General features: G+C 42.1%; 1 protein-coding gene across 1 annotated transcript in view; it reads left to right on the top strand.

Moving 5' to 3' along the window:
* Window positions 1-12,079, top strand: part of cdh13 (cadherin 13, H-cadherin (heart)) — a 352,583-nt gene that overhangs the window by 309,121 nt on the left and 31,383 nt on the right. Inside the window, exon 12 of the mRNA XM_063480168.1 lies at window positions 2,335-2,477. Coding sequence (XP_063336238.1) covers window positions 2,335-2,477 — 143 coding nt within the window. The remainder of the gene's footprint in view (window positions 1-2,334; window positions 2,478-12,079) is intronic.

Genomic DNA, 12,079 nt, shown 5'->3' with positions numbered 1-12,079 from the left:
AACTTCAGATTAGGATTTAGGGAAGAGTTGTCAAACTTTCTCATTGTGTATTGTTTAAGACATTTTAGATTTAACAAGCCAGCTTGTCTTATGATTGCTACCAAACTCATATTTTATTTAACTCCATATTTTATGGATGACTCACTTTTTAAACCCCTTGTAGTCTGATTTTCTTTCATGTGTCCGGCCCTGGATCACTTCTAGTAGGACAATCGGACAATTGCAGCCGACTCCTAACATCCCGACCTGTGTGTGCTCTTACAGCTAAGGACAATTCCTCACCGAAACATTCCCAAAGCCATAGCAGGTCAGAGAAACCCCTGAGGGTGCAGCGGAAAGAGCGATATAATGGCCACCTCTATTCAATACTGGGGTCACACTGTGGTTCTGTTGATGCTGTACTTTCTGCAACTCTAGTGAAATCTGAACAAATCACCTTGCTGTCCTAGAACTTATTTCACAATAAACGCAGGGTGTTGTGCATCTGTAGGTCATTTTTGCTTTAAACTGTGTGTTTTATCGTATGTTGAAGTGTGTGTGTGTGTGTGTGTGTGTGTGTGTGTGTGTGTGTGCTGAGCTAAATGAGGACACGTGCAGCGTTGTGTGTGTGGTCTGTCTCATTTGTTGACTGATTTGTTTGGACCTTTTCTGGTTTTGGAGATAAACACGTTGAAGCAGATATGAATATTCCTAATGGCTTTTTAATGTCTTTCTAATTTGCCCTTTAAAGGGCTCTAATGGACTGTCCCCATGTTTGCACAGAGAGGAAAAAACAATGGCTCTGACTCATTTGGTGGTTACCTTTGAGCCTGCACTAAAGCAGACAATATCATTACAGTCCTTTAGAGCTCCTCCTGTAGGAAGAAACACAATACCGTCATATTTTACACCAAGTGTTTGTGTAGCAGTACATATTTAAAAGGGGTTCCTAGGGTCCCAGCTCTGGAATAAATGTGTTTCTGTGTGTTGAATAAAAATATCCGTTAGTTTACCGAGTGAGGAATTTTTGTTTTATTCCAATCCATGTAGCGGGTATGAAAGATCACACAGAATTGATCTTGATGACTCTGAGCACGTTACTGTAGATATTTTGGTGATTTCCACGACCATCGTAGCTCAGTTACTTCTCAGTAAAACTTTAACTTCTTCTCTATCAAATACACACTTTTTTGCCATTTCTATCCAATAATGTGACTGATGTCATCGCACTAGGCAGGCAGCTGTGCAAAAATGCTTATATGTTTAACAGCAAATACCCTCCCGACATTGTTGTGTACATGTTCACGTGTGTGCATTTCGCTGTCGCAATGCAGCAATGATGAAAAACTGATGCAAGACACAAACCAAAGCATGTGTCTAAAACTGCAGTCAGTGACGGCGAGAGAGAGACATATGGAGGTTAATAACCTGTCAGCCTAGCTCTGTAACAGTGGAGAAGTTGGCCTTATGAATCATGTGGCTCTTCAGTGTGTTTAGCAAGAGTGTGTAATACGAGTGTGTGCGTGTAAAAGAGTGACATCCAGGCGGAAAAGGAGCATTTACAATGATAGGAGCGTCATTATTAGTAGCATTGTCTCTTTTGTTACAATGAAACATATGTGTTTGTTAACAGTAGTAATCACTGGGAGCGAGAGTGGGAGGGGGGAAGGTGTGAGCAGAGGTTGATTGCAAAGCCATTTCCTAAGGCTTTGTCGCGCTCTGTTAGCTGAAGAGCTCCATTTGAAAGACAATTTGTCTACTGCTGAGCACTCTGGCAAAGAGCGACCTTGTGTTGAAGAAAGTCTGCGCATTTGTGTGTGTGTGTGTGTGTGTGTTTACCAAACTTTTAGCTGCCTCTGCTGTTTTCGTGCATGTATGATTCGACATACGAGCGCGGTGCATGCTATACTGCACACACACACACACACACACATAATATATATATATATATATATATGTATATATTCATCCATAGTTCTTAAATCAATCACATGTAATGCTACTGTAGCGCAGATGAAAGCCCCTTGCAATCACCATCGAGCAGCCATCAGTGGCCGATTGAGTGGCCGCATTAGCAAGGTCGTGATCTGCTCTCAGGCTCATTTTCAAAGCGATGCAGGCTTGGCCACTCGCCCACGAGATTTGGAGAGAGGTCCTCATCATCTTCAGACCTCAGCTCTGTATGGGATATCTTTTCAAATGGTAAAATCTAATCAAACTGTAGTGCACTGCTGTTTGATTTTTTCTAATATAGAATAGACTGCCAGCATCCTGGACGATAGTTGATCTGATGAGGTGTCTCAAAAATACATATTGTTGATGATTTCCTTATGTGGTCTCATTGTTTTCTTACAGGTATGCTGTTCTGCAGGACCCTGCGGGCTGGCTGAGTGTGAACCCAGTCAGAGGAACTGTCAACACCTCAGCCTCGCTGGATCGCGAGTCTCCTTATGTCTACGACAACAAATACACAGTCGTCTTCATCGCCACCGATAACGGTGAGTTGCACTGTAATCTATAAATATAATCTTTTTCCATACATATTTGATGATGGTGTGCAGTGTTTTTGTTTGATTTTATATTAACTGTTCTAGTTACTGATAGGATCTATTTTTAGAAATCCTTGAAATTTAAGCAGTCTGGTTTATGCACTGTGGAAACTTTTATTCCCATTTTCATTGTACAAAGAACTTTTCATGGGTGATGAGTGTCAGTTCAGACATGAAAAGTAGAAACAGAGCCGCATTTGTACATACTGAGCACTCTTGACTTTACCTGGCAACAGTCAAAGTGTCGTTTTTCCCATGGTGACAATAGGACGGCCTTATGTGGTGCTGCTGCGTCTATTGGACCATATGGCGGCTGCTTGGCAGTGTCAGCCGAGCTGCTGCTTTGAGACTTTGCAAAGCACAGATGAAAGTGCCGAGAGCTTTGGCGCATTTCGCTTTTTTTCTCTTCGCTTCCCACTCTGTCTCATCATCTCTCCATGTCTCTGTCTCTTTGTCCCCCTTCCTCTGTCTCTCTACCTTCTCCTATCAATCCATCTGGTCTCCTGTGCTCGGGAGATTCTGACAGATCCATTAGAGGAACTGAGGGATTCTATTAGTAGGCAGCAGAATAGCACTGTTGTGCTGGGGAATTCGGTAGCCTTAGAAAGATGAGTGCTGAAAGAGGAGTAATGATGGGGCAGGAGGAGAAGCTAGAAGGGGGTGGAAGGGTCAAGAAAAGAAGAAAAGGGAAGGGACATAAGAGGAGATAACAAGAAAAAGATATAGAGCAGGGGAAGTGTGTGACGCATAGGTGGAAAAGAAGAGAAATGGAGAGTGGACTCAACCAGGTGAAAGAGTAAGATCTGTGGTAAAGCCAGCAAAGGATGGATGAATGCAGGAAGTTATTGCAAAGTCTTCAATGGAACTGACATTGTTAGCATGTAACCTCAGATATGTTTTTAAGTTAATTTCCCATCAGTTTTGAAAAGTGCCTTTTAACAGAGAAAGGTCTGAGCATATGAGGCCTCTAAAACTCAGTTTGTAGTTTCTATGTGCACGTAGACACTGCCTACAGTGTGATGTATGCATCACTTTAGATCCTGTTATATTGTGAAATGACATTAGGGCTGATATAAAAGCTCAGTGCCTAGAAAGGCCATGAACATCACAACAGCCATGAAGTCGTGCACAAAAAAAGAGGAACATTTTCATGTGTTTTATATTCATTACATATAAAATGAAATATTCCGAGCCTTTCGGTTTATATTTGATGTTCATGCTCATGAAACTCATCCTAAAAGTACATTTATATACTTTGCTGGGACCATGAATTACTGCATATATAGTCGAGTTTTCCAAGTCTTTCATCAGTTTTTCTTTGTGTACCTTTTTTTTTTTAATGAATTTAAACCTAAAACTCAGGCATGACTCTGGTTCTAACATAAGAAAAACCTTAAAATAAGCTCACTGAGCTAAATATCAATGTTGTTACAGTACACTGGCATTGCTAAAATGCTGGTGTTTAGCAGTTATTCTATTAATTATGTATCTTAACATGGTTATATGGTGGTAATTAGCATTTAACACACAGTGCAGCATAGGCCAATCACAATGTAATTACATTTTCAACAGTTTAGTCATAAAGCATTTAACAAAATCATAGATTCACCAGGATAATGTGTTATGTCCTGTTGGGGGAAATGAATGATTGTAGCCAATCTCGGCGTTCCATCAAGTTTCTGACGGAGGTTAAACAACAGTTCATAAAATGATTTTTTCAGTATTGTTTCACGGCCGACACACTGACGTCCCCTGAGACACGTGCCTGCTCTGTGTACTGTATGTCTAGGCTCTAAAAAGTCAAATACACTGAAACTATGAGCCTGTGCTGCTATTCTGTCTACAGAGATGTACGCAACAAGAACAAGCTCAGTCTTTTAAAAAGTGACTGTCGATTTTCAAGCGTGTCTGTGCGTGGTCAAGAAATTTCTGCTGCGTGCACGCTGTGTCATCAACTGGACAAATCTGTTCCTTCCCCACAGCTATCAGCGCAATGATGACTGTATGACATCCAGCCTGTGTCAACTACCAGCAGGATATCGCTTGACCCTTACATTTTCTATCTTTATATGTATGCAGAGATCTCGAATGAATACTATCCACCTACAGAGGACGAGGCGGTTTCGCGTAGAAAGACAGAAGGGCTGTGTTTAACAGAAAAAGGACGAGTCAACGGAGAGTCCTGTTTCAGCAGTGCCTGTGCAAGTGCAAGAAATACAATAGAAGAGAAATCGACTGAAATAAATAACAGAGGTTTAAAGAAAGTATAAGCATCAGTTTTAAAAGTATTGTGGACAGCGATCTTAAGAAAATTGATGAAAATAGTGGTTTTACGGCCACTTTAGGCTGATCTGACCTGGACTCGGAAATGCCACGAATATACGCTATTACAGTTATTTTGTTTTTGTGCATGGTTAGCAGCAGATTGACGGTAGCTCCTGTTAACAGCATGAGGGCAGGTCAACTCCAGCAGCCCTCTGGGTTGTAACAGATGGTGGATGATGGTGCGAACACACCGTTCCCAGAGAAAGATTGAAGTCTAGCTCAAGGAAGAAAGAACAGAGTCATACATATAATATGAGAGATTTACAAAGAAACCAAGATGATGGCATTGATTTAAAAATCAAAGGTCATCAGCTGAAGAATTAGCAACAGCTGAATGCAGTCTGGAGGCTACGCTCTGCTGCCAGAGTAATCAGTTGCACCTATAGAAGAAGCGAGCCAATCATTGGCCACTTTATAATGTGTTAAGTCGTAATCTTTGAGGATGATGCAATCGTCACTGCATGTACACTTTGTGAGTTATTCACCATTGTATTCATGTTTGTGCAGGTTGTATTGTTTCTAACGACGTGTGTTTCTGATTCTCAGTTAATAATTTAAAAGCCACAAATGAGTTTAGCCTGTGCAGCAGCACCTGGCAGGCCTATGGAGCAGGACAATATTGTTTGAAGTGGTATTGTTCCAACCTGAGCGCAAGGCTTGACGGGCTGTTTATATAAACTCTCATCAGTAGCTTCTGGTTTTTCACGCCAGCGAATTCTCCTCTGCTCTCTGATTCCCCGCTGGGAGGCCAGCTGTTCCCGCATCTTACCCTCTTCCCTTTCCTTTGCATTAGTTCTTGTGGGTAGATTAAAGTTGTTTTTTTAATGTCTTTGTCGTACTTGATGCAGAGGCTCTCTGGCCTGCGCCGCACCTGCGTATCCCCTCACTGCTGTGTGTTGCGGTTCAATGTTTTCTGCTGCTCATCATTTAAATGTTAAACTGCCTCCTGGAGGCAGCCATTTGTCATTGGGAGGCATGAATACATTATCAAAGCCCCAGTCGCCTGAAACACGCCAGCACACGCACGCAATCTTCAGTGTTTACTGCCACTGAACCTGCGATTAAAAACCCTGAAGTTATGTGAAAAGTGGCTGAGCAGTGCTGGTTTAAGCACATGGATATACTAAGGAGAGACCTCCATTTAGACACTGAAATATTGTGTACATACACGTGTACCTGTACCACAGTTAAACAAATCCAACATAGTCAAAGAGCTTTGTTAATTACAGGAATATTAAGTACTGCACACATACATGCAGCCAGACTGAGCAGCATGATGAGTCTCGGCATTCATCACAGTCACATCACTTCCCCTCTGGTTTAAATCAAAAGTAGAGAGGGGATACTGAATTCTAATGGGTCACAGATTAAAACCCTTTGGTGCTCAGACAGATTTAAAATTTAATAGTGTTTAGTCATGTGTGTGTGTGTGTGTGTATGTGTGTGTGCATATACATAATATGTGAATCTGTGATCCCTCTGAAAGACAGAAAAAGTAATAACAGTGGTAGCAGTGACACCCTGCACGTGTGTGCGGAGCTACACCTTTGTGTGTCTCTGCATATGTCCATTTTCGAGTGCTTTGGCTGCCCACTGTGCTGCCTCATTGCCATACTAAGTGTTGGGAACCAGTGTGCAGCTCGTTGCCGTAATGTGCTGAGTAATTTCCCTGGTTCGGGCAAGCCCAGATACAGAGATTTTACCGCTAAGTGTCTGTCATGTCGCAAGCATATAGTTAGCAGGGTAAATGCTGATAGATAGACTCGTGTTTTGTCTTGAGCCAGCTGTGATCAGGGTCCCTCAAACAACAGCAGGGAAATAATAAAGCCTGATGAGGCAGTGGGTGAGGCCAGCGCACTGGGCCTGAAATCAGCAGGCAGACAGTAGAAGAGAGTGAAATACAACCAAACAGATGTAACCTCGTGGAGATGATTGTTTATGGAAAACCAAGTATTGTAGTTCTCCTCATCTGTTTTTAATCCATAATAGAACTCTTATTAAGGCTGATTTGGTGATTTAGTTCACGATGAATCTTTATTTAATATTATTAAGTCATTAAGGAATGGGCTGTTAAGACATACGAGCATAGTAAAAGCTAGAAATCAGGCATGTCTGCCTGCGACATCTTTTCAAAAGATCCAATATAGTGCAGTCGAGAAAGCGAGAGCTGAAGAGCAGTCTGCGTCTAATAGAAAGATAAATATAGTAACAGGAGACTCGGTGTCAAGAAGCCAAAAAAAAAGAGAGAGAAACATGGAGGAAAATGAGAGAAGGCAGCAAGGAAACTGAAAGGTGAAAATTAGAGACACACAGGACAAAGAAATGAAGTTTTTTTGGGGGGTGGAGGAACATTTCTAAAAGAAAATGTGCCACCTCATGAGATACATTTGACTGAGTCTTGATTATGTGAATTCTGGAAGCGCTTCCTTGATCCCCCTCTTCAGTCAATCCCTTTATGGTCACAGCCACAGAGGCAGGCAGAAATATGTTCCCACCCAGCCATTCAATGATGACCCCGTGCACCAGTAGGCAAAGGTGATGCTAGTGTAAGGGAAGAGTTCAGGGTACAGAATAAAGACAACTTGACCCGAGTAAATGGCAGTGTAATGGATATGCTCCGTAAAGAAGATCGCAGCTCAACACCGTCTTGCCTTCTGTTGCCTCCTCTGTCTTCCTGCGCTGCTTCATTAACCCCAAATACTCACTGTGTCTTTCTCACTTTGGAGCTTCAGTAGCACCTCCCTCTCTCTCTGTCCTTCACTGAGTGTCTTTGTCTTTTATTTCTCGACTTGTAGCAGAACCCATTGGGGAAGTCTCCACCTTGTAAACAGGCTCAGGTTGTGTCTGTGATTAAAGAATGCCTTTGTATGGCTTTGCCAGGGAAGAAATGTCTTTCTCTGTTATTGCCTGTTATCTGGCCTTGCTTATCTCATGTCCTTGGAATACTGATTCATCCGCAGATCAGAAGTTCTTGCTGTGTCTGGCACACACCAAAACAAACATGGCTCAGCCCACTCAGCAAGGGAGCCTCCGTCTGAGTACAGTACTTTCTGGGTACTTATTTTATAAGCACTGAAACTACTGGCGATGCTGAATCCGAGTATATTCTGAATTATTAAAATTTAACGACGGTCCCTCGCTTCGTCACCTAGCACATTTCCGTTAGCGTGTAGTTTTAATGGCAGGGATCCAAAAGAAATGAGATGAGTGGTTAGTGGAGATGGAAACGGATAGATAATGAAAGATGAAGTCAGATGATGGAATCAAGCAAACGCGGCTGTCGGAGAGCGTGTCATCGGACCAACACAGGAAACCTGTCAGTGCTGCCGAAGAGTCGAACACGCCATCTGCGTATCTCAGTGTTTATGTGTATTTATCTATCAGGATGTGAGTGTGCTGTGCATGGTTTGGAGGGTCTTTAAATTTTAATGATGGTTTTAATGATCTTAAGATTTTAGGTTCATCACTAGCTCAAAATATCTCACTTCTTCAGTACTTTGATTTCTGAACAAATACTTAGAAAACATGCTACATCTCAGTAGCTTCTGCTCATATCAGAGCTAAGGAATGATACCATACTGACATCCTTGTTCACCATTAACTCTTATAAAATAACAATTTTCCAGGGAAAGTTGAAGTGGCAGTGGAAGGTCATCCAGTACTCAGAAGGTCCGCCCTTTGATCTCTCTTCCAGTCTGGATGGCGGCGTGTCCTTGGGCAAGATACTGAATTCCTATCAGTGAGTGAGTGTGTGAGCTAGAGTCTATGAAAGTGTTTGTGAATGTGGCTGGTAGGGAACAGTGAAGTGCTTTGAGTGATGAGTTGCAGAAGAAACGCTCATTTAGCTACTTTTACGTGTAGTTTTTGCAAAAATGATTACAGAGCAAACTGGCAAACAAGCAAAAATTACATTTACGTCACCATTTCCATTTCTCTATCCACCGTAAATAAATAGAAAACTATTACTGGGAGGTGTAAACTCACACATGGATAGGAATTCAGCATCTTGCCCAAGAACACACTGCCATCCAGACTGGAAGAGAGCTCAAATGGCGGACCTTCTGAGTACATCTGTATATCTGCCCGTCTGTATAGTACTATAAACATCTGTATACTCTTTTGTAAATCATCTGTACATAACTATTCCCACCTTTTATTCTACCCATATCTGTATATAATCTGCTCTTTGCACTTCTGATTAGATGCAAACTGTATTTTGTTACCCTCTATCTATACGTGTGCAATGACAGTAAGGTTGAGTCCTGATCCTAAATGTGTTCAATGGCAAACTGTGACAGAAATAAGACATCAGGATGTTGCACGCGAGTGTGTCACAGTGTAGCTTATACTCAGACTGTTATTGATTATTTACATGGCCAAGTGACAGTGACCAAGAGTGCAACAGAGGAGGACTAAAAAACAAACAAACCCCAAAACAACATACCTGAAATATTTTTCAGGTATTTCAGAATATTGTTTGCATGCGTGCATCTCCAACTGTCAGTGCACTGTGCAGAGAGGAGCCCACAGTCAATCTTGCAAAGACCTGGGAAAAAGATTTTTAATGAGGTATATGAGGTTCAGGTGTAAAGGCTGGGGAAAGCAGGTTAGGGAGAGTCTTTCATTATTTTTGAATATGTAACTAATTTTGGTTTTATTGCTTTCTTACAGAAGCTAGAAGGCAAATCACAAAAATTAAAATGGCTAGACTCCACATCAGCTGACAAAACAGCTGCTTCTAATTTCAGATAGTTGTTGTTTAAGTGCTTTGAATATTTAGAGTTTTACTGCCTGATTAATTAAAGTTTTGGGGGCTTTTTCCCCACTTGGATGAGGAGGCACTACATTTTGATCTGGCAGCTTAACACAGGGAAAAAAATAAATTGTGAGCACACCAAACAGGAAACCTCCCAAAGAGGGCAATTTTGGTGTTTAATTAGTACAAAAAGAGTTTGCAGTGTAAGCCCACTTAAAGCTGTATCAATACCCTCCTTCTCCAATCACTGTGTATAATAGCCAGCAACTGATAACCCAAACTCTATTCTGAAAGTAATTTGCCAGACTAGCAGCGATGCACCTGTCCCCAGCCCTGCTTCTCTCCCTCAAGTCATCTCTCTTAATGACTTGTGCCTATTGTAATTTGTTCTGGCTGGTTTCATTTACAGTTCTGATCAGCCAATCAGATTAGCAGTATGTCATGTGATAGTGTTTGCCGAAGCCCTGAGGAGACTGATGAGTGATGGGACAGAATGAAGTGGGTTATCTGAAGGGAGTTTTAACAAGGTCTGGGATTTAAGCAGTGGCAAGATAGAGAACGGGAAAAACACAACAGATAGACGACTGTATCCTTTAGTTTTACCAGTGAGAGTGCAGGAGGCGCCTGCTCCTTCTATGAAATGCTTTTGCCAGCTGAAATCAAGGCGCTATATGATTATTACTGTATGACGCTTTGAAGTTATTTGCTTGACTCAAAGCGAATCGATGAAAAATGGGTTAAGGGTGTGTGACTCAGCATTCTAATTTTCTATTTCTCGGTTTTGCGTTTGTGGTTGGACTCGAAGATCAGAGGCCAGCCGTGGAGTCCACTTTGCAAATTTGTATCAATGTATCAACTACATCAGAACCATCTTCATATACAGTCTGTGACATGAATATGCACTAATTTATCATTTACACTACGTCATTACCCGTTTCTGGGCCCAAACGCCGCTGCAAGTCCCAAAGTCAAACGAACACTGAGAGTGAAAAACTGTCTAAATTCTTTCATCTTTAATAAAATGATCAGCGTTGCTGCTTTACCAGGTGTAAAGCAGCAACGCTTTACACCTGGATGTTTCATCCAGGCATCCATGAAAACAGGATTAATTACATTTAACAGAGTTAGAAGTTAGCAGGAAGTTAGCTCGCTAGCTTCCACCTAAACATGATATAGCATGTTCTGACTGAGAGATTTCTGAAACAAATTCAAATGTACAGCTCTGCTATCACTTCCAACATAAATGAAGACAGAAAACTAAACAGCAGTGACGTTTGTAGGGTTACTGAAGTTGGGCTAGCTGGTAGATAATGATGTGCTACGTGGTAGCTAGCAACACAGCTATGTTAGCATAACATAAACACAGTGAAGCTGGAGGATGAACGCTAACTTTTTTCCACTCGATAAAAGTTAACGTGAGGGTTCCCGATGGTTAGGGACAAATGCAATCGTATGGCAGGATGCTGTAAACGGACCAAACTTCAGTCAGGAGAACAACTGAGATAATCCATCCACAATACCAGGTTAGTCATTAATATACTGCTGCATGGGCTGGGCTGCAGTTACATCGGAAGGGTTTAAACACTGAGCTTTAAAATGATTCGCGGTAATAAAAACTGAGAGAGGCCGACAGTGATCACTGACTGTTTTTAGGGGCTTGTTCAGCCTTATAGGGTGATAAATAAATGAAATCCAAACCAGCATGAATGAATGAAAACATCTTATCTATTAATATATAGTGTTGAAATATCCATCCATTCGCTTCCGCTTATCCTTTTCAGGGTCGCGGGGGGCACTGGAGCCTATCCCAGCTGTCATAGGGCGAGAGGCGGGGTACGCCCTGGACAGGTCGCCAGTCTGTCGCAGGGCCAACACACAGGGACAGACAACCATTCGCACTCACATTCACACCTAGTGGCAATTTGGATTATCCAGTTAACCTATCCCCACAAGTTGCATGTCTTTGGACGGTGGGAGGAAGCCGGAGTACCCGGAGGGAACCCACCCAAACACGGGGAGAACATGCAAACTCCACACAGAAAGACCCCGGCCTGATGGTGGAATTGAACTCAGGACCTTCTTGCTGTGCGGCAACAGTGCTAACCACCGTGCCACCGTGCTGCCCTTAGTGTTGAAATAAACAGATCAAATTAAGTTCAATTTCAATTGTGTTTTATTTATTTACACAAATTACCTCAAGGCTCTTCACACTACAAGAAAATCCCAATAAGCACTTGGACCATGGGAAGGAAGAACTCTGTTTTAACAGGAAGAGAGCTCCAGAAGAAGCAGGCTCATGGAGGGGTAATCATCTACCACAACTGGCTGGGTGGTGAGGGGAATAGAAAACAGAGTAGACAAATGTTAATGACAGTAGTGGGATAAAAGCACTGGCTGAGAAAAGAGTTGAATTGAGGAGAAATGCTCGCTGCATCATGGGAAGCCTGCCTCTCATCTTTGAGATATGATG

Source organism: Pelmatolapia mariae, linkage group LG7 (assembly GCF_036321145.2).
Source record: "Pelmatolapia mariae isolate MD_Pm_ZW linkage group LG7, Pm_UMD_F_2, whole genome shotgun sequence".
Classification (NCBI taxonomy): Eukaryota; Metazoa; Chordata; class Actinopteri; order Cichliformes; family Cichlidae; genus Pelmatolapia; species Pelmatolapia mariae.
The sequence above is the reverse complement of the archived record's forward strand: the minus strand, read 5'-3'. Positions and strand labels throughout refer to the sequence as shown.